The sequence below is a fragment of the Solanum tuberosum genome, unplaced genomic scaffold (assembly GCF_000226075.1).
Source record: "Solanum tuberosum cultivar DM 1-3 516 R44 unplaced genomic scaffold, SolTub_3.0 scf00448, whole genome shotgun sequence".
Taxonomy (NCBI): domain Eukaryota; kingdom Viridiplantae; phylum Streptophyta; class Magnoliopsida; order Solanales; family Solanaceae; genus Solanum; species Solanum tuberosum.
In genome coordinates, this window is record NW_006239367.1 from 421623 (window position 1) to 445434 (window position 23812).

The 23812-nt window shown below is 37.9% G+C and overlaps 1 protein-coding gene across 2 annotated transcripts in view; it reads right to left on the minus strand.

Moving 5' to 3' along the window:
• The window catches only part of LOC102587792 (3beta-hydroxysteroid-dehydrogenase/decarboxylase isoform 2), a 25998-nt gene extending 2675 nt beyond the window's left edge, over nt 1-23323 (minus strand). Inside the window, exons 1-11 of one of the 2 annotated variants that reach the window (XM_006363546.2) lie at nt 23120-23323; nt 22770-23006; nt 21092-21181; nt 20833-20966; nt 20576-20746; nt 20246-20371; nt 18902-18981; nt 13760-13958; nt 13084-13189; nt 10742-10916; nt 1464-1620 (exon numbers count right to left, since the gene is read on the minus strand). In XM_006363546.2, coding sequence (XP_006363608.1) covers nt 1464-1620; nt 10742-10916; nt 13084-13189; nt 13760-13958; nt 18902-18981; nt 20246-20371; nt 20576-20746; nt 20833-20966; nt 21092-21181; nt 22770-23004 — 1473 coding nt within the window. In that variant the 5' untranslated portion in view covers nt 23005-23006; nt 23120-23323. Of the gene's footprint in view, nt 1-1463; nt 1621-10741; nt 10917-13083; nt 13190-13759; nt 13959-18901; nt 18982-20245; nt 20372-20575; nt 20747-20832; nt 20967-21091; nt 21182-22769; nt 23010-23119 lie in introns of both variants that reach the window. The other variant, XM_006363545.2, reaches the window with a different exon arrangement.
• Between the last annotated feature and the right edge of the window lie 489 nt (nt 23324-23812).

A 23812-nucleotide genomic window follows, 5' to 3' on the forward strand; every position in this document is an offset into this window, starting at 1 on the left:
CACCCCACCCCCAAAAAAAAAAAGGAACAAGTACCAGCAATGGCTTGCTGTTAACCCCTCCCACAATTTACACACAAATTCAATCTAAAGATCCTCACACAAAGAACATTTGTTTTATGAAGATACACACCCAAAGATCATTCAAACATCACAGAACAGTACACTCCTCCAACTTAACAGGATGCCTCCCCCATCTCACATATGCAGCATCAGGCTAAATTTCCCATCCACTCTCCACAATTCTCTCACCAATTATTGTGAGATATTACTTCCCTAAACACACAATCCCCCTTTTCTAGCGCTTTAATGGCATCTTAACCTTTTCATTTTCTATGAATGTCAAAGTTCCATAACCTTGCATACATTGTAGTTGAAAGTCAACATTTTTTAGAACCTGCTCTTTTCTTTTGCTTTCGGCCTCATAGTCATAATTCAAGAACGAACTTAGAATTTACATCCCTCTTAACTCTACATTATGATAAAGATGTTTGACAGTCAATCTTCCGACCCTTCACATTTGTCCTCAATTCTTTCTTAATTTTCAGAACCTTCAAGACGAACTCTAAGGTGGTGAGTCATCATCAAGATACATTTTTTTGAACCAATTGGATACCTCCATGAGGGCTAATGCTCCTCCAGCTTCCTCCTGTCTAACTTGTACCATGGGAGAAACAACTCATGAGTAACTATTGCTTTGTTTTCTAGTGCCAAAGGATGTCTCTAGTCCATAGAATGGGGCTTCATTCATTGCTAAATAGGCTACTTGTTTTGTTATTGTTATCTTATCAATGTTGTTGAATACTTTTCAAGTTTCAAATTGTGATGTAAAGTTTTTTGGTGATTTTACGATTCCAGATGAACCAAACTGCACAGGTGTCCACGATCCTGTGCACTCTTTTTCTACCCTTTTATTGAGCTTCTTGCTGTAATAATTACTGAATTCCCCCCTATGTGTCCAGCCACTAAGACTGTCATGTATTCCAGAAAAAGAATGCATAATATCCATACGTATTAAAAAGAAAACAAAGATTGCATAACCAACTTATAGCCAGCCAAATATTAGTGAAACATTGCATCACTTTTGGTACTAAATAATACTCCCTCTTTTGACCTACTTTCCTTTTTAATCCGTTTCAAAAAGAATGACCCTTCCCTTTTTTTAGCTACTCTTTAATTTCAATTTTCTACATGGCATATTTAAGATCACAAAATTCAAAAGTCTTCTTTACTTTCTTAAACTCCGTGTCAAGTCAAAATAGGCCAAACAAATTGAAACGGATGGAGTAGATATTTTGATCGAAGTGTATTGCTTAAAAGAAACAGATTGAAGCGCCTATACATTTTGTGTTTTTACGTAATTAGAAAGATGTTAATGGTGTAAGGATGAATTACTTTATAAAACCAATATAGCACTGACTTGGTGCACTAATTAAAAAAAATAGATTGCATATGTTGGCAATTACCTTAAGGAAGAACATGCAATCAGCCCCTTTACAAAGAGATTTTAAACCCTTCACTGCAGAATTCCACCCTGAGACCACTGACAGAGCAACTTGGTGCGATGTCTCTTCCGATACATGGAAGCATGATACAGGGACTTTGTCAAACTTATAACCCATTCTGTACCAGAAAAAAGAAAGGCACATATCATCAATCCTTAAACTGACTCAATGCCAGCTCCCTGGCTATTCCACTTAAAGTACATCGTATGCAATAGACTGCACCTTTATCAACATGTATATATTAGTTTTGACCATTAACATAATGCTGAATAATTTCTAAAAGCCAGCTAGGAACAGATAAACTTTCCTACATCTAGAACTAAATGATCAATAACTCGCACTAAGAAAATGTATAATTATTACTCCCTCTTGTCCCAATTTATGTGACTTACTTTCCTTTTTAGTCAGTCCCAAAAAGAATAACACATTTCTATATTAAGTTACAATTTAACTATAAAATGTCTATCTTACCCTTAATGAAATGATTTACCGCCACACAAATTTTTATCATTCATTTTGGACCACAAGTTTTAACAGTCTTCCTTTCTTTCTTAAACTCCGTGACGAGTCAAACTACCTCACATAAAATGGGACAGAGGGAGTAAAAGAATTGTGGCTATAGGAAAAAGGCATCGAGTTAACAAACGTCATTAGTCAAGAGTTGAGACAGGAAGAGAAAGGGGAAAAAGTTCAGTTTGCCAAAAGTCTTCTTTACTAATGACTGGACTTTTTCCCCTTTCTCTTCCAGTAGTACCATGGTAGTTGTTGGTTTTCTAAAAGATGGGTGCAGCAAAAATAGTTTGATGAATGATTAAAACTGTCTCTCAAAAATTTCATCAAGCATAGAGGGCTTTAAATAGACAACTTGAAAACATAATCGGCGGAAATTGTCACAAGCCTATTTTCAATGGCTCGTGGGACAACCTTAATGGCTTGCACAGCAACTAAAAGGCTCAGTCCTAACCAACAAAAAGCACTAAGGTGTTAGAACAAAATGTCCCCAACAATACACACAAGGCAGCAAACAATGAAAGTAAATGCACGGGCTTGTGGGTACACCCCAATGCTTCACAACGTCTTGCAAAAATAGACGAGCTGCCTCCTTAGCTTTGAAACCGGCGGGCGTTGCAGTGAACGTCGCATACTTTTACAATCAGCAAACTTCTTCATTTTCCGGGCTGCTATGTCAAGATACTACCTTGCAAGGTCAACTTGCTCCTCCCAAGCTTTCGCCATATGATAAGCACTCGGACTTTTCAAACCAACATCGACGGGCAAGGATTGAGGCGTGTTGGGTTGCTGCCCAGTTGCCAACTCAAAAGGACTTCTTCTCATCGCCTCGCTTCGCTGCAGATTATACGAAAACTAAGCGGTGTCTAGCAATTTTGCCCAATCTTTCTGACGGGAACTAACATATGCCTCAAATAGCACTCCAAGAGCGTGTTGATCCTCTCCATTTGCCTATCCATTTGAGGATGGAGGCTGGTCGAAAAATGCAATTCAAACCCAACCAAACAAAATAATTCTCTCCAAAAATCTCCGGTGAATTGCGGATCACGATCACTGTACCCAATGCTTCACAACGTCTCATAAAAGTAAACGGGCTGCCTCCTTAGCTTTGCAACTGACCGTTGTTGCAGTGAACGTCCCATACTTGGAGAATCGATCAACAACAACCATAATAGTTCCGAACCCCTCCGAATTCGTCAAACAAGTGATGAACTCCATGGTGATGTTGTCCCACGGTTTTCTGGCAATTGGCAGCAGCTCAAGCAGTCCGCCAGGTGCCTTCATTTCAACTTTATCTTGTTGACAAATGAGGCAAGTGCGCATTGATAAAAGAGGGTCATGATACTGCGTGGGCTGGTCATCCGGGCAGAAGCAGACTATGGCGTTATAGGAGTCCTCTAATTATTGGCCATAGATGCAAGATGGCATTGAGGTATACAACAGGCCTTTCTCCTCCCAATACTTCTTTGTCTTGCCTTGTTGGGCCAAGACAAGAAGTTGCTTTGCAACGGGATCACGCTACATGCCTTCTTTAATAGACTCGACAATATTGTTGCTCGTCCAGCTCATAATAGCTTCCAAAAATAGCCTTGCGACTCAATGCATCGGGTGCAACATTAGCCTTCCCCGGTTTGTACTCGAGTGAATAATCAAACTCAACCAAGAAGTCTTGCCAACATGCTTGATTGGTATTCAACTTCTTTTGAGTTTGGAAATAAGTTGTCACGACATTGTCCGTCTTACCAACAAATTGGGAACCCAACACATAGTGACGCCAAGTCCTTAGGCAGTGGACTACAGTCGTCATCTCCCTTTCATGCACAAAATAACGCCTCTCGACATCATTCAACTTTCTGCTTTCAAAGGTTATCGAATAGCCCTCTTGCATAAGGACACCACCAATAGCAAAATCAGACGCATCAGTCTGAATTTCAAACACCTTCGTAAAGTTAGGCAGCGCCAAAACAAGTTCTTCGATGATGGCTGCCTTAAGCTTCTCAAAAGCATCATTGCACACATCAATCCACTCCCACTCACGACTCTTTTTCAGCAAGTCGGTGAGGGGTGCAGCAATAGAGAAATACCCAAAAATGAAGTCCCGATAATAGTTGGCGAGGCCAAGAAAGGACCGTAGCTCAGGTACTTTCGTTGGAGCCTCCCAATCACGAATCGCCTCCAGCTTGTCGTTGTCCATCCTTATCTCATCATGGCAAATGGTATGTCCAAGGAACTCGACAATAGGTTGGGTAAAGCTACACTTCTCCCACTTCACGCACAAGTCATTGTCTCTCAACACTTTGAACACCTTGTGCAAGTGTTCTACGTGTTCCGTCATGTTGTTGCTATACACGACGATGTCATCCAAATAAATGACCACGAACTAATCCAAGAATGGATGGAACAGTTTGTTCATCAATGTACAAAACGTCACTGGAGCATTTGTCAAGCCGAATGGCATGACCAGCCACTCAAAAACTCCATAGCGAGTAACACTAGTCATCTTTGGCTCGTCCCCTTTGGCAATACGAACTTGGTAATAGCCCTTCCTCAAGTCCATTTTTGTAAACACCTTGGTCTGCCCCAAACAATCAAATAAAACGGCAATCAAAGAGATAGGATATTTGTTCTTTAACGTGACCTTGTTGAGCACCCAATAATCAATACACAATCCAACGTCCCTTCCTTCTTCTTTTGGAACAAAATAGGTGCCACAAAATGGAGTGCATCTGTCGTCATGTATAGAAACAACATTCTTGGATCAATTTGTGGTCATTTATTTGGATGACATCGTCATGTATAGCAACAGCATGGCGAAAACGTAGAACACTTGTGCAAGGTGTTCAAACTGTTAAGAGACAATGACTTGTGCGTGAAGCGAGAGAAGTGCAGCTTTGCACAACCTATTGTCCAGTTCCTTAGACATACCATTAGCCATGGTGAGATAAGAATGGACAGCGACAAGGTGGAGGCGATTCGTGATTAGGAGGCTCCAACGAAAGTACCCGAGCTACAGTCCTTTCTTGGCCTCGCTAACTATTATCGACGCTTCATTTTTGGGTATTCCGTTATAGTTGCACCCCTCACCGACTTGTTGTAAAAGAGTCATGAGTGGGAGTGGATTGATGTGTGCAACGATGCTTTTGAGAAACTTAAGGCAGCCATCACCAAAGAACTTGTTTTGGCGCTGCCGGACTTAAATATGGTGTTTGAAATTTTGACCGATGCATCTAAATTTGCTATTGGTGGCGTCCTTATGCAAGAGGGTCATCTGATAGCCTTTGAAAGTAGAAAATTGAACGATGTCGAGAGTCGTAGTCCACTACCTAAGTACGTGGCGTCACTATGTGTTGGGTTCCCACTTTGTTGTTAAGACATACAATGTCGCGACAACTTATTTTCAAACTCAAAAGAGGTTGACTACCAAGCAAGCACGTTGGCAAGACTTCTTGGTTGAGTTTGATTATTCACTCGAGTACAAACTAGGGAAGGCTAACATTGTAGCTGATGCATCGAGTCCCAAGGCAGTTTTGGCAGCTATTTATGAGCTCGACGAGTAGCAATATTGTCGAGTCTAGTAAAGATGGCATGCAGCGTGATCCCGTGACAAAGTGGCTTCTTGTCTTGGCCCAACAAGGCAAGACAAAGAAGTTTTGGGAGGAGAACGACATGTTGTATACTACTGCCAGGTGTGTGTACGTGTCGAGGTGGGCTAGCCTTAGGCATACATTGATCAAAGAGGGTCACGATATTGCATGGGCTGGTCATCCGGAGAAGAAGTGGACTATGGCGTTATTGAAGTCCTTTTTATTTTTATTTTTTTTGATAACCGAGAAATCCATCTGTGACCTGCCCCTTTGGACCAATCACAGCCTTCTAAACTCGGTGGATAATGGGCCCGCCCCTCTACCCTTTTCCACTTAAATACCGGGCTTCGCTTTGCATGGCGTGGGGCTTGAACCTGCGACATAAGCCACAAATCCTCCACCTTTTGCCACTTGAGCTAGGCCTTGGGGGCTTATTGAAGTCCTTTTATCATTGGCCACGGATGAGAGATGACATTGAGGTCTATGTGCGTACTTGCCTCGTATGTCAGCAAGATAAAGTTGAAACAAAGGCACCTGGCGGACTACTTGAGTCGCTGCCAGTTGCCGAAAAACCATGGGACAACATCACCATGGATTTCATCACTTATTTGCCAAATTTAGAGGAGTTCGAAACTATTATGGTTGTTGTTGATCAATTCTCCAAGTATGCGACATTCACTGCAACGACGACCAGTTGCAAAGCTAAGGAGGTAGCCGGTCTATTTTTGCGAGCCGTTGTGAAGCATTGGGGTGTACCCAAACATATAATCAATGTGCGATTCACCAAAGCTTTTTCGAGAGAATTATTTGGTTTGCTTGGGTCTGAATTGCATTTTTCGACCAGTTTCCATCCTCAAACGGATGGGCAAACAGAGAGGATCAACGCGCTCTTGGAGTGCTATTTGAGGCACTATGCTAGTGCCAATCAGAAAGATTGGGTGAAACTGCTAGTCACCGCTTAGTTTTCGTATAATCTGCAGCGAAGCGAGGCGACGAAAAGAAATCCTTTTGAGTTGGTAACTGGGCAGCAGCCCAACATGCCTCAATCCTTGTCCGTCGATGCTGGTTTGAAAAGTCCGAGTGCTTATCATATGGGGAAAGCTTGGGAGGAGCAAGTCGACCTTGCAAGGTCGTATCTTGACCAAGCAGACCGAAAAATGAAGTTTGTTGATCGTAAAAGGTGTCCTATCAATTAACGAATTGGGGATAAAGTCATGGTTAAAATTAATCCCCAGTAGTTCAAGTTGCTGCAGAGTGAATCAAAGCTTGATTAGACGCTATGAGGGTCCTTTCAAGATCACTGCCAAGGCCGGCAGAACTTCGTATCTGGTGGATATGCCTCAGCATTTGAAGTTGCATCTTGTCTTCCATGCTAGCCAATTGAAACTGTATTTTGAAAACGTGGAAGACAAGGAGCATGGACAATCCAGTTGAGCTCGAATATTTATCACACCACCAGCCGTGGACAAGCAAATCAAGGCCATAATCAATCATCAATTAGTTTGTGGTAAGGGCTGGTATAATTTGAGCGCACAGTTCCTTGTCCATTGGAAAGAAACGTCACCGAATGAGGCAACATGGGAGAAGTACTAAGACTTATGGCAATTCCGAGAACAAGTCCACAGTTATTTACATTTGTGTGGCGCAGGGGTTGTCGCTAAATCAGGTGGGGGAGCGTGTGCCGCCCCGCAAGAGTCTACATTAAATTTCAGCATTTCTGAGGGAGGGGCAGAATCAGATCGAGCCTGTACGAGTCTAATACGCAATGCCAATATTATTCCAACCTTGGAAGATTATTTAGACATGCTTGGAGGCCAATTAATGCCCTTGTCACCCTTGTCAAAATGTTTTCCAAGAGGGATCAGAAAAGCTGCTTTTGGAAGTGTGACTTTTTGCCATTTTTGGAAAGCTTTGACTAGCTTTTCCACCAACCTTTGTCCTTGTGTCACGACTATCTTTTTTAGCATTTTTCCTTGGGATTTTCATCTCCTTACTTGTAGACTTGCATTTCAGCTTGTATAAGTCCTAAGGGACAGCTTCACTTGTATTTTACACTTGAAATATATCACAAGAAAATTGGCACTTGCCTCCCACAAGCCCTTACAGTTACTTTCATTGTTTGCTGCCTTGTGTGTATTGTTGTGGACATTTTGTTCTAGCACCTTTTTTTTTATATAAGGTAACTTTGAATTCACACCAAAAAAAACTCATCAAATAACAACTAATGAGGTGGGATTTACAACCCCATAGGGCATCCTGATAACCAAAAACCCAAAAAAGAACTTTACAATTGTCCTATGAAGTCCACTAGACTTGCTACCTCCCCCACCATATCCTGTTTACACCAAAAATATAGCAAACTCAGACTCTTCATCTTGATCTTCTGAATGCTGCTAGCTTGCCCATCATGGGATCTTTCATTCCTTTCCTTCCAAAGTGTCCACCAGATGCAAGCTGGAATATATTTCCACCAGTCCTCTTTTGATCCTCTTCTTCTGCTCATTCCTTCCCAGTGCTTCAGCATGTCTAAAGAAGGTTCTGGCATTACCCAGCTAACTCCAAGTATACATAAGAACATGTGCCACAGATTTACAGCTGTTTTGCAATGTAGGAATAAGTGGTTGTTAATCTCTCCCTCTTTATCACACATATAACACCTTGAGCAAATCTATATACCTCTTCTTTGTAACCTTTCGTGAGTTAAACATGCTTTTCTGATCACCAGCCATGAGAAACATGACACCTTTAGTGGAATTTTGATCTTCCAGATTAGCTTCCATGGCCACTCCATTCTCATTCTCCGGTTATGATTCATATTCCAGTAGCAGGATTTCACTGTGAAACTCCCTTTGTTGTGCAGCTTCCATATTGGACTGTCAGGTCCTTCTGTGACACCTGGGAATAGGTTCAGCACCTGCAACAGCCCAGCTACTCTACTAATCTCCCAGTCATTTAGAGCCCTTCTGAAATCAGGTCCCACCCTTGAGGAGTCCATACCTGTGCCACTGTAGCCATCTATTGTAGACTTGAAATAAATAGATCTGGGAATAAGGTTTTCAAGTCCCTATCCCCTATCCAAATCTCATTCCAAAAATCAGTTTTAACCCCATCTCCAATTTTGAATGATATATTGGAGGCGAAAGAAGGCCATAGTCTTCTGATGATAGTTTTCCAAACAGAGCACCCAAAAACACCTGTTACTTCATCAGTGATCCAATTATTTTGAAGACCATATTTACATGAGATGAATCTTCTCCATAATGCCAAATCTTCATTACAGAACCTCCAAAGCCACTTTTTCAACAAACTAACATTCTGTACTTTCAACTTTTTTATCCCCATACCCCCTTGTATTTTGTTAAGGGTCACCTCATCCCATTTGACTAGGTTGTACCCAGCTTCTCATACCACCTTTTGTTCTAGCACCTTAGTGTTTTTTGTTGGTTAGGACAGAGCCTTTTAGTTGTTGTGCAAGCCATTAAGGTCCCACAAACCATTGAAAATAGGCCCGTGACAAGTGGCTGATTTCCTTAGCAAACTTGATCAATTTCCTGGGGTTCAAGCTGGTGAAGATCATTTATGGTGGCAGGGCAACTCCAAAGACATTTTTAAGGTCAATGCTGCCTATAAAATGCTGCCACAAGGTATCAATTTTTGTATGGTTACTAGCAAAGGAGGCCACTTTAGCAGTGGACAACTTGATGAGCAGAGGTATGACACTGTGCTCAAGTGCTTCATGTGTAAAGAAATAGCTGAGACAGTCAACCATCTATTTTTGCATTGTCCATACACAGCTCATTTGTGGAGAATCATCCTAAACCTTAAGGGTATACCATAGACAATGCCAGGCAAGATAACAGACGCTCTTAGCAGCTGGGAGGGAACATGTTCACATGCTAAGGATAGGAGTTGATGGAGAATTGTCCCAGCTTGTATCTGGTGGACAATTTGGAAGGAGAGGAATTCCAAATGTTTCGAGAGCTTAGAGAATGATGTGTGCAGAAGATGAAGTTGAACTACTATGTTTTTGGTGTAATCAGATTTACTCTGATGATATTGTGCCTATCATAAATGTTCTAGATTCTTTATAGCTAGAGAGGGAAGACACTAGAGCTCTTTTGTAAATATGGTTTCAGTACTATCCAAGTACTGTTTTGATCCTGATATGATACAAAGTTACTGATTTCAAGAAAAAAGAATTATGCACAACAAAAACTCATGAAAACTAAAATATCTCAATAAACTAAACAAAATCTACTAGAAATTTAAAATTCAAAAAAGTGGATTCATCCTAAATCTAATCAACTTATTATGCTAAAGAATTACTATAGTAACTAAAACAAACTTCAACACTCTTCCTTTGCTTTAGTTGCTGCAATTTATAAAATGTTGATCCTCAAATTCTGTTTCTACTGTTTGTTCTTGAGGATCGCTTTGAGAGTCTTTGAACCTACAGACTTTCATAACATTGCTCTTTCTTCTTCTTTTTTCTTTTTCTTCTTTTGGTTTTGTGCAAAAAGAGGAACCCTCAAAAACCTTGTCCTGTTTAAAAGCTCTTTTGAATGTTCTTTAATATGGACAATTGTAGGATTTGCAAAATTGTTGATAGTTTTCACCAGAGAAAGAGAAAAATTATGGGGCAGGCAAAGAGAGATTGTTGCTTGCCATGATTGAAAAATTGGTATTGGTTAAAAAGGGTTTGAAAAGTTCAAAGGGATTTCCTTTAAAAAAAAATGGTTCCTTAGATGAAACCAATAAAGCTCTGATACCATTGTTGGTTTGTTAAAAGATGGTGCAGCGAAAATGGTTTAAAGTGTGATTAAAAATGTCTCTCAATAATTTTATCAAGCATTGAGGGTTTTAAATAGCCAACTTAAAAACATAATCTGCAGAAATTATACTTAACAATAATTCAAAAAAACTAGAATATCTCAACAAACTACACAAAATCTACTAGAAATTTAAAATTCAAAAAAGTAGATTCATCCCAAGTCCTAACCCTAAGCAACTTATTATGCTAAAAAATTATAGCAGTAACTGAAACAAATTTCAACAATAACATGATACCAATACATATAGATGCCTGCTGCACAGACAAACACAAGGACGGAGAGAGAGAGAGAGAGAGAGAGTACAGATGAATACATTCTCTGAGGCAGTCTCCCATGGATGAACAAGAAAACCGATGCCACCAACAGAATTGTTGATATAGAGGTTATTATGGTGAAGCCAGAAGCTATGAAATTGAAATAAATTGCAGCTAGAACTAATGCTGCCGTTAGTGTCTGTTTCTTATTCCTCCAAAGAAGTGTGTCAGCAACTGCAAAATACAGTCACACAGGTTGAGTCAAAACTTTCGTTTTTTCTCTTAAAATAGAATACAAGTCTTTGCCATTCACAGTTTATCACATTAAACACAAAATCTTCTACAAACATGCAATATATATATATAAGAAGTGTCAAAATGTTGAAATTGTGCTCAGTATGCAGATGAATAAGTGAAGAGTATTGATCCATTTCTCCAAGATAATACTGGACAAATAGCCTAAACAAGGGGAAAACCAGTTTGAGATTGCACAGTAAGCTTTGCATTTGGACATGCAATTCCATATCATGATTTGATTTGAAACTATGATTTCAAATCTGCATTTGGATATGTGATTTGAAATCATGATTTCATATTCCAAATTCTCCAAAAAGCATGATTTGAGATTCCAAATCATGATTACTCATGCTCGACGTGAGGAAATTGTCCGTACCACGTGAAAGGATTATATTAAAGAGTAACTAGTTACTACTATTGCTGACTAGTGGATCTTTATAAAATTATGTGTATTTGGAAGTTTGTAATCGCAAACATTTATTTATTAAAGGAACATGAAGATATATGATTTATCAATGTGGTGCCTTAGGATATTCCGATATCTTGTTTATGAACTATGGTTTACTCACTTGGTAAGATTGTATAAAAATAAGGAAAATTTTGATAGTTTTCACAATTTATGGGGTTTTCATGTTTATGAAAAAAAATACAACTTGAAAAATCCAAATTGCATGTCAAAACAAAACTTCAACTTCAAATTATGATTCCATATCGCATGTCCAAACGGGCCCTAATACCTCCCACATGTAAAGTTTGTACTTTAATACTTTATTCATTGTAGAGAACCAAGCAATTGTCTTCAGATGCTTAGTTTGTAAGCCTCCAGTTTAGGGATGGCAATGGGGCAGGGCGGGGTGAGTTTAAGGCTATATGGGGCAGGGCGGGGCGGGTTTAGGGTTGTGCAGGGCGGGAGGGATGCGGGGCGGGTTGAAGTGGGGATTTGTAAAACTAATGCAAGGCGGAGCGGGTTGCTGGTATATGTGATTTTATGTGGGTTCAAACTTAATTTTAACTTTTTACATGTTATAAGAGTGATAGAGCATTATTTATTAAGATAATTTCTTTAAAGTTACTAAAATATTCAAGATAGTAAATGAAAATGTTTCAATAAAAAATAATACAATTTCTTACATGTTTCCCAATTGACTTCTAAAAAATAAATTTTTAAGTCATTATCTATTAAATTAATACAACTTAATGAAAAAAATGAATTTATTTTTAGTATCAAACTTAACTAGAAAAAAGAAAAATATTTAAAAAATTGTGTGGGGCGGGTCATGTGGGGCGAGTCTATGCGGGGCAGAGTGGGGTGGGTTGAAAATGAAAAAAGTTGTTATGCAGGGCGGGGCGGGGAGGAATAAAAATTTTGTGGGTTAAGCACAACCCTTCCCACCCCCGGCCCGCACCGCGCCATTCCATCCCTACTCCAGTTTCAGATTGATGACTAATTCAAATATAACTCCCAACTGATCATTCACCACAGAAACAGAAATCAACTTGATGCTGACAGAGGGGAAACCACTTCATGGGCTTAAAATTTTACAAAATTGTGTGCATTGCTATGGTCAGCATCAGAGCTGAAAAGCTTTTTAAAAATCCTTCCACAAGAAGGCAAAAAGAGAGATGGTGATAATACAAACATTTCTCTCTCCACCATCCACCAACTACTGGTTCTGGATGTCTTTCTGTTCATTCTTCAAACGCGGTAGATAAGTTCGATAATGTAATAATGCAAGACGCATACTCCTCGTATATTTAATTTCACATATAACAATGTACAATAGGGGACCAGTTCAAGGTTGTGATTTACCCTGGCAATTGAATTACTCTGACAAATTTAATCAGTGCATTGACTCAGACAAGAAATTTGATCTGTGCATTTACTCAGACAAGTCACATTCAATTTCTTGACCTGAATGAGATGTTCTACAAGAAAAATACTATGTAATAAATTTTGGAAGGCCTATCCTAAGCGGGATCCCATAGATAGATGCAATACATTCGCTATAGAATAAAATAATCCATCAGAGAAATAAGATAATTGTTAAATTTCAGATGGGGGAGACAAGAGGCTCAAGTAATGAGAAAGAGGTCAAATGCATACCTCTCCCACTTCCGAGAAATAGAGAAGCTTTAGAGGGGCCTTCCTTTTTTAGCCGCTGTTCAGCTCTCAACTGCGGATATGATTCAATTGTCCTCCTTAGGCCCTCCTAAAGAATTAGAATCACATCAGCACAGGGTACATAATTAGAACAAAAGCCAAAGAAACTGTGGGAAAATGATAATCATTTGTAGTGATGTTATGAAACGAGGGCCTACAACAAAATTCGCAACACTTAAAATCTAGGTATAAATATAATCTAATTCCATAATTCCTTTCATAGTGGAAGTTCAGACTGATGCATCTGCGAAGCAATAAGTATCTATAGAAAGTTCAAACTCAGAGCACCAAAAGTCCAAGAATATGGTTTAGCTGAAAACACTGACCACATAAGAAATGAAAGCATCCATTAAGAAGTTAATAAGGACTATTCAATGCAGAAGATTATGAGTAGAATACCTTAAGGGGTTGTTTGGAGGGATAACTTTGTTTATCCCATCCCCCATACCAAACAACCCCTAACACTACAGAGAGTGAGTGACAGATACAGCATGGCATTTACGGTTTATATGTGGAATTACCAGACCCAATAGATCAATTTCAAGGAAAGTGCGGGAACTATGGTTTATATGTGGAATTACCGAACACAATAGATCAATTTCAAGGAAAGTACGGGAACCTGAAGTGGGACAATTGGTGTGTAGCCAAGGCGATCATTTGCTTTCGAACAACTAAATGTTCTGCTACGAGATAGGAGTCTGATTCTTGACGGGGTCAACTGTGGGACCTTCATTCCATATGCCGCCAACAGCTTATAAGTTAACTCCACCAAATGTGCAATTGGCATCATAACAGAAGCAGGAATTTTAATTCTTGGCCTGCATACTATGAACAATCAGAAATAAAGACATACATCACAAGAAATGAGGAACGAAAAGCAGAAAAGACCAATGGTATCTACGAGAATGTGAAGCAAGCAAAAACTGCCTAGAAATAACAGTGAAGCCATAGTTCCTTTTCATGAATGCACAAGATAAAATCAGGTCTGTTATTCAATTGCTTCTGCAAATGTCATGGGCATCATAGACAGCTTCAGTTGGCTAGGAATTACAGTGAGTTGATTTTACAGGTAACAGATAAGCAAGAAAACACACACACACACACACTCTCTCATATACAAACATGCTGACAAATATTGCGTAATCTGACCAACTAGAAAAAAGAAACCCAAAAAAAAAAAAGCAAATCTGAACCTGTCAAAACCTATTTAACTTAATATGTTACATATATCTTCATCATTTTCATAACCAACTCTGTATGTAGAGCCAAATCACACAGTGTCACTTGGTCCTAACACAAAATAGAGATGATACTGATTGATAACCAGCTCAACCATCTAAACAGCATAAGTGAAAGAATAATACTGAATTCAGGAGGAACTTCCAAGACTGGGAACTACAAGACATTCTCAGCTTACTGGAGAGACTAGGAGTTGTCCAGATCAATGATCAATCACCTGACAGACTCATTTGGGGGGATAAAGCAGTTTGTAAATATTCTGTGAAGGCAGCATACTATTCACTATGTGCTCAAAATGAAATCCTAGTTAATTGGCCATGGAAGTTAATCTGGGAAACCAAGTTACACCCAAAGGTGATTTGTTTTAGCTGGCTATCCCTTCATGAAGCCTCCCTCACCCAAGACAACCTCATCAGGAGAAAAATCCACATTGTCAACAGATGCTTCATGTGTCACCAGGCCCTAGAGACCAACAGGCATTTTCTTCTTCATTGTACAGCAACCGCAGGCATATGGAACATGTCCATCTCAGTTTTTGGTCTAAAATGGTTTATGCAAGTAGCATTAAAGATGCACTGGTTAGCTGGAGCTCGTGGAAGGTCGGAAAGCCCAACAGGGAAGTATGAAAGATGATCCCAGCTTGCATTTTTTGGTGTGTATGGACAGAAATTAACAATAGATGCTTTGAAGGCACCTCTTCCCCAAGCTACATCCCTAAGTATAGACTTTTAACAACCCTCTGCAGCTGGAGCAGTTTTTCCCCCAGTCAATTCTCCTGAAACTTTCTTGGACTTTGTTAGCTCCTAACTTTAGATTAGCCTTTAGTAATAGAGCTAACAATGTCTTGTACTTTTCTATGCTTTGTAAACGATGCATCTTCTTGATGCGTTCTATGAAATCCATTATCTTATCAAAAGAATAAAACTAAATTAGACATTAACAAACCAAGTTAAACACACTATTCCTCAATTCACACCAAAAGGTACATCTTTGTCAGATGCCAGAAGCAAAAGAAGGAAATACTAAGCGTTTGGTTTAGAAATGCAAGGATTAGTAACGCATGTATTAGCAAATGCAAGGACTGTCATGTAGGGATTATCTCTTGTTGGATGTTTAGTTTGATATATTATAAAATAATAAACAGTGTATAGTTTATTTTTGCCATTTAATGTTCTAATTCATGTAGTATTTAGTACACATATTCTTTTTTTTGAGACAAGGGTAACTTATATTTAGTACACATATTCTTGTTAATATTCTACCAGCTTAAAATAATTGATAAGTTCCCTCATTAACTCATGTGGGTATCATGTATAAAAAAAAAAAATTAAAATCTGACCAAACACTACATATGCTATGCTAAAATCACAAAGATCAACTCTACTAAAATCACCAATCAAACAATGTACGACATTGTGTTGATTTTTTTACATATGCAAGGATTAGTAACGCATGTATTAGCAATGCAAGGACTGTGATGTAGGAACTATCTCTTGTAGGATGTTTAGTTTGATCTATACAAAATAATAAACAGTGTATAGTTTATTTTGCCATTTAATGTTCTAATTCATGTAGTATTTAGTACACGTATTCTTATTAATATCCTACCAGGTTAAAATAATAGATAAGTTCCCTCATTAACTTATGTGGGTATTATGTATAAAAAAATATTTTAAAAAATCTGACCAAACACTACATATGCTATGCTAAAATCACAAAGATCAACTCTACTAAAATCACCAATCAAACAATGTACGATATTGTGTTGATTTGTTTACATAGATTAACTCTCTTTTTTTGAGAATTCACATAACTCTCTTAAAACACTAACCAAGCAGCACCTAAGATATCAATCCCTTCCAAATTGGCTAAGGATAATGTACAACATCCACCATAGCGAGCCACCCCTTGCACTAAGATACATGCTTATGCACATATACATAATCTTATAGCCAAAATCAGATTTTACCCTATACGTGGATAGTTTTGCTTGTTGATTGTTTGCGTGGATAGTTCTACTTCTGGAACATAAATGGAAAAAATTATTCACTACTTAACCTTAATATAGTCCATGGAAACGCAGGCTTTTTTAGATCATCTCATTCACATAGCTTACAACCAAAGCAATTAACAATCATTTAGAGTTGGCAATCTCAACCCAAATTTTTTAAAGTCACAAAAACCACCTCTATTTGAAGAATTAATCTAAATAGCTGCTCCCCCAACGCATAAACGAAAAATAGTCGATGTATAAGTGGCAAAAGGTGGAGGATTTGTGGCTTAGGTCACAGGTTCAAGCCCCACATCATGCAAAGTGAAGCCCAGTATTTAAGTGGAGAAGGGTAGAGGGGCGGGCCCATTATCCACCGAGTTTAGAAGGTGTGATTGGTCCAAAGAGCGGGTCGCAGACGGATTTCTCGGTTATCAAAAAAAAAAAAAACATATGTATAATCCATATATAATATGTGTATAACCATCCATGTATAATCAGTGTATAATCTATGTATACCGGCTAGGAAAAATAAACATTGAATTCGGCCGGCTATTTGTGTAAACATACCCCATAGTTCAGCAATTTGTGTGATTTGTATTACAAAAAGGGTTGAACATGGGTTTCACCCATAACTGGCTCTCCGAAAGAATTTAAAATGAGCTCAAAATTTCACTCAAGGGTGTGGCCTAATGGTTAATGAAGTGGGTTTAGAACCATGAGGTCTCAAGTCAAATCCCAGCGGACACAAAAAAACACTACAAGATTTTTTCCTATATGTCCAAGCTTTGGTAGATAAAGTTATCTGGTACCTGTGTTGATGAGAGGTAGCAACCATGGAATTAGTCGAGGTGTGTGCAAGCTAGCTCGAACACCACGGTTAGCAAAAATAGATGAGTTCAAAACTACCTCACGAATGTGGTCTCTATTTAATCTATTATTAGTTCTATTGATCCAATTTGCTTGTGTTACAAGACATCAAACATAAGTTGATTCATTTAACAATGCCCTCTTAGGACATTCTATATTTGATTTTGCCAACAACATTTCACCTTCCCTGATTTATATTCAATATTGTATGTCACCAGCTCACACGCTACTTTCCCGTATTGATGGGGTTTCCCAGGGATCAACCCTTAGCCCGTTTTTATTTGCTTGGTGATGGGTGTATTGACGCGGCTAATATAAGGTGAGGTGTCATGGTGTATGTTATTTGTGGATAACGTAGTTTAGATTGAAGACACTCACGAAGGAATTAATGCTAAGTTGGAAGTATGGAGTACACCCTGGAGTCTAAAGGGTTTAGGTCCAGAAGGCTGAATACTTGGAGAGCAAGTTTAGTGAGGTGACGCATGAGACTGATGTGGAACTCAGTGGAAATAAGGCTTGATACACAGGCCATCCAAAAGAGAGGTAGTTTCACGTATATTGGGTCTACTATCCAGGGAGATAGAGAGATAGACAAGGATGTCACTCACTATATTGGTGCTGAGTGGATGAAATGGAGGCTTGCATCCGGAGTCTTGAGTGATAAAAATGTGCCACCTAAACTTAAATGCAAGTTTTACGGAGTGGTTGTTAGACCAGCTATATTGTATGGGGCGAAGTGTTGGCCAATCAAGAACTCTCTCATTCAGAAGATGAAGGTGGTGGTGATGAAGATGTTGCAATGGATGTGTGGGTTTACTAGGCGGCACATTTTTATCACTTTAATAGGCCATTTAACAATTTAGTAACTACTTTTTGTAATCAGCAGTAAAACCAAGCATAGCAAACCATATATTAAACTGACATTCTATTTTCTTCCGATGTACAAACTTAAGATGCCTCATACTTGGTGGTCATAATCAAAACTAAATATACCACCATAATTTGTGGAACCCCTCTACTATGGCCCAGACGCCCAGTAAGACAGAACTTTAAGCATAACAGAAGTTCTGCTCTATAAGTTAAAACAATCAAAATGAGGCTTCAATAGGTTCCAGCAAGTGGTTTCTGTAATTACTTAATTTCGTGAAAGCTACGGCTTATGAACAGAAAGAACTTAAAAGCTTTTCAGAAATAATGTTTCTCCCTAGTTCTACATGACAGAGGATGCCTTTTTCATTGTTTATGTAATGTACTTGAACTTTTTTGGTAAAACTGATCTCCAAATCACAAAAACTATAAAGCAGGTAAATTCTATGTTTCTCGGACTTGTTTACAGGTAAGTACTTGGTACGTTGCATGAAAATATCTTATACGGGTACATCAACTTATTTTGCTAATTTTCAGTATATTTTGAAGACATCATAGGAAGTACCCACACCCTTATCAGACCCATTAGAGTTTAGACACCGGTATGTCAAGACAAATGAAGGATCCATGCAACATTGAATAAAATTCCAGACATCTGCAAAGTAGGAATTATACTAGACAAGCTTTAGAGTGCTTTTCATAATAAGACCACAAAGTGATCCAGAGAAAATAGATAGAACAAGAATTGTGTAGGGAAAATTTTCTGGCAAAGCCAGAGGCATAAAATAAGAATACCTTTCGTAACCAAGACCTTCAAGAATAAGTGCAACAAACTCCCAAAACTTTATTGGTTCCATATTTGTGACAAAATAAGCCTGCAAACAGCATTTTTTTATCAAGGCTTTATTATTCGACAGAGCTAACATTGAAAAAATAGCAAAAGAACTCCTAATATGTTCCTCTCAGAGGAAATTTGATAATATATGAAAACATTATTTACTCATAAGTCTACATGGATAATATGACCATTTTCATATCTAACCTTACCTCACAAAGAGGTGTTAACCATAATAACGCAGGGAAGGGGGTAAGAAAATTATGACGAACTCTAAGGTGGAAGTTCGCACACTTGCTAGAGAAAAGGAAGACGACAAAGGTGCTCTTATTTGATCGTTTACTGTATGATTGTGACAGGGAGGAGGGGAAAGGCAAATATTATGACTTTAACCAAGTATAGAAGCTCCCTAAACAGATAAGGAAACTAACTACAAGAAAGGTTTCTTATTTGATCACAAAAACTGTAAGCTAGATAATAATGGATGCACAAGTGTTGTCAACTACAACGACCGGCATAATCTGTGTTACCCATTAAAGTTTTATAATAGTTCCACCTAACCAGCAATTTGATAAGTCTATACTCTTTAAATGCATTGTCAGAGAAGCAAAGAACAATATTAAGATAAGTGAGATGATGAGGGAACCTCTGCGGGCTCTGCCTACCAAAGAAGCATAACTTAAATATTACCACACAATAGCCAATGACCCTTAAATAGCTTAACGACTTAGGTATTTAGTCCTTTGTGGAAAATGCCAATAAATAAGACATATATTAAGCAAAAAAGGAACCCAGAAACTACATGGACCTAAAGGAAAGTAGTGAGCTTCACCAAACCTATGGTGCTGTATGATGCAGTATAAACATTTGCAAGACCTTGATTTGAGATCTTTCAATTAAAACCAAAGATTGATGGCTCAACTTTTGTTGCTACAAGATATAATATTCATCTTAATATTATTGTGACATTAAACACATGTTGCAAAGTACAAAAATCAATGGTACTTCAATAGTAATTCAAAGACTGTCTTCTTCTTTTTCTATTGGTGCAACCCAAGAATTTCTATTACATTGCTTAATCCTGGTGTACTTCCATATGTTGGCTACAACTTCACAGGTCAAAACATATAATAGCTATGGACTCCAAAAATGCACCACTTTTGGAGGATCTGACATGCACCCATTAACATTTTTGAAGAGTCGGAACCTCATGGGATACATTAGATTGAAAGCATATGGCAAAGCATGATATCATAGCAGAAGCTTATACAGAACATAGAAATTAATAAAATTCGAAATGTTACCTGACCAGACGCTTTTTCTGCAACTGCACCCCCTGATGCAAGAGCTCGTTCGGCACATACAAGAGCATGTGCGACATTCTCTACGTATGTGAAATCATACATGTTGTTGCCATCACCAATAATGAACTGGAACAATTAAGAATCAAACAAGTTGTCAAAATCATTCAAATAGTAGATAGAGAATAGAAGACATTTAAAATCCATCACTCTTTCACCATTACAAAAAATTTGGACAAACAAAAAAATTAATAGTGAACTAGTAGAAAGTTCCTCATAACACATTTTCTAATCAAACTACTGAACATTAAATTTGACCTATTATACAGTCACCTTAGATTTTCCAGCCCTTGCAGCTGCAACTAGTGATGGAACCAACAACCTGTCGCCAGGGCCAAAAATACTGCTAGGCCTAATGCAGCAGGTCAGGAGCCCTTTAGTATCATTTGACTTGATAACTAGTGCCTCTCCTTCAGCTTTAGTTGCAGAATAGGAATCATTATGCTGAAAACATTATCAGTAACAAAGTATGTTATAGACAAATCTGACAAAGATTCATTTGGATGCTAAACAGGAAACAAAGTCTATACCTTCGAAGGATATGGTAATGATTCATCCCCATTGATAATACCATGAACTCCATCAAACACCACACTGGGGGAGCTGGTATAAATAAGTCTCTTCACTTTTAGCTCAACACAAGCATCAATGATATTCTTGGTTCCTTTATATTTGTTCAACAGAAGAGGAGAGTAAAACTCTCATACAGGAAACAGGAACCAAACAAGAAAAATACATTAACAAGTCAAATTTCTGACAATGAAAGCTTTCCCTAATTGTGAACAATACCTAGCACATTAACAGAATGATGAAGCTGGTGGTTGTTGACGGATGAATCTGGCGCAGCCATGTGGAAGATAACCTCAGCTCCTTCACACGCTGCAAGTTATCAATTGAAGATTTCTGACACTACATAACTAAAGAAAAGCTAGTTTGAATATTTTAACCCAAATAAGATGGTCTTGGACAATTCGTGTCATAATTTGGCCATGTGTTTTGATGCCAGGCTAATTTTATTTGTAACAGTCTCAAATGTGGAAACTCACATTTTTGCTTTCATACTATGGTTAAAGTACATGGAATGTCATATAAAGGTGTATAAGGGATCACAAGCCATAATGGGAAGCACTGTCAACCTCCTTCAAAACTTTTCTTTTGAAACTGCTTGGTCCTTCAAAACTTATACCCTTGATAAGCTACATCTTTCAATTTTCAGCTAGAGACCAAGTTATCGAGATCAGAAAATTCAATGGCTCACGAATATATTGGTAATCTATTGCTAAGCATAGACATTTTTTTTTTAAAAATGTTAGCACTACATGCAATCTACAAATGTATTGCTAACATTTATGCTGGTTCTATAAATAAAAGCTACACTTCACCCATCAAAAAAACAGATGTATAACGTTTATGTTGGTTCTATAAATAGATGTTACACTTTACCCATCAAAAAAATTGCTAATTTAGATACTAAATTAAATTTACCGGGAACATTAATTGGCATATGTTATTCTAATTGAATCAATATGGGAATGAAGGAATAGCATATATTCGATGTACATATGGAAGTTCCACATGTTTTACTCTTCTGGCCAAAAAGCTGAAAACAGGACCAAATGCCAGTCGATAATAAACAAGCTGCTCAATTTTTTTTCAGGAACCTGGTACACAACAAATAGTTTTCTCACTACCTTAACTTACATTTGTTTATAATCAATATGGACAAACGCTCATGTTCTATGAATTACGATAAAGACAAAGGTGTTGAACAAAAGATTTGATTCAGTTTTCTCTTACACCAAAATCATGCATTACTGGTAGCAGATAGACCTGCTAACACTAGGATCTGCTATGGCAAAGCTTTGATATCTATAGCTCTTACATTTTATACAATGGATAAACTAAAAGAACATCACAGATAAGCTAACTAAAGAACTTTTTTAAGAAAATTAAAAACAAACAATAATAACTACCACTACACTTCAATCCCAAACTAAACGGGTAGGTCATATATATCCTCTATGTTGTACTTAGCTCTATTTTAGCTATATCTCATTACAATACTCAATAATTTGTCTTTTACGACAAATAGGAGTTTTTAGAACTAGAGGTTCTAAATATCACCAATGTCTTAGGTTGAAGGGGAGAGAAGGGAATTAATCTCATTTGGAGAATCAAAAATCTGTTTTTTGGCAGTCGGGAGCAAGTTAAGGAGTTACTATAAGCAAATAAAACTGGATGCACCCAAGGGTGTGACTTAGTAATCAAAGAAGTGGATTGAGAGTTACGAGATCTTAGGTTCAAATTTTAGCGGAGTCAAAAATACTAGGATGATTTCTTCTCATCTATCTCTGTGTTGTTGAGGGTAGCATGTACCCGTGGAATTAGTGGAGGTTCACAAAAGTTGACCAGGAAACACAGTTATCAAAATAAAAAAATGGAGTAAAATATTAAGAGGCGGAAAGACCTTTGAGTACTTGGGACTTGTCACGAAGATCCATGGATACATAGTTAGCACGGCCTGATCGCATAGCTTTTCCAACTGTGCCTTCCTCCTCATCAGGCTCCAGCTTAATGGCTGGACCTAAATCTGCAATTCGAACTTGAAACATTTCGTATCGGATCAGCATTTCCACCAAATGCCGAGCAGCGAAGCCTCTTCCTCCAGTCACCACACACCATCTCTCTTGCACATCAGCCATTCCTACTACTCCAATAAACAAAATAAAGTCGATCAATCAATTATGTAACCATAACAGACTCATGCAGCTTGGAAAATCTCAATATAAGTAGGAGGCAATGCAGCCACATACATACCTTCTCTGTCTTTGTACTTCAAATTGTAGCAGCTACAGACAAAGAGGGAGCACTTTGAATGACTTCAATATCATAATCTGCGCTAAAATCTCAGAAATTTCTAGGGTTTCTACCACAAATTTGGGGCTTGAAGATGAAGAGATGTGAGAGGAATAAAGAAATATTCTAATATTTGATTTGTGATGATGAGCAACGAATAAGGACCAGTTTGGCCTTCCATATGAAATGATTGAAATGGAGTTAAAATTTTGTTTGAATATGTGATTTGAACATTTTATATTTTATGGTTTTTCATAAACATAAAAATCTCATAAATTGTAAAACTATAAAAATTGTCTGAATTTTTTATACAATCTTACCAAATAAGCACGAGTTTATAAAATCACATAATACACTATCATAGAGATATTCTTTAAAAATACAATATTTATTGATCAAAATTTCGAGTGTTAACTCTTAAGGATATTTATGATCTCTTGGAATGACGGTGAGGATATTTTTAAACCCAAAATATCAAGGATATAAGTGATTTATTTCGCATAATTCAAGGGTAATTTTGACCCTTTTTCGTTTAAATTTTATTGCCCTTTAACAAAAAATATATACAAAATAATCTATTAAATCATTATTAAAAAATCACAAATAGCAAGGCCCCCAAAAAAAACACTTTCACAAGTGATACTTCTAAGAGCC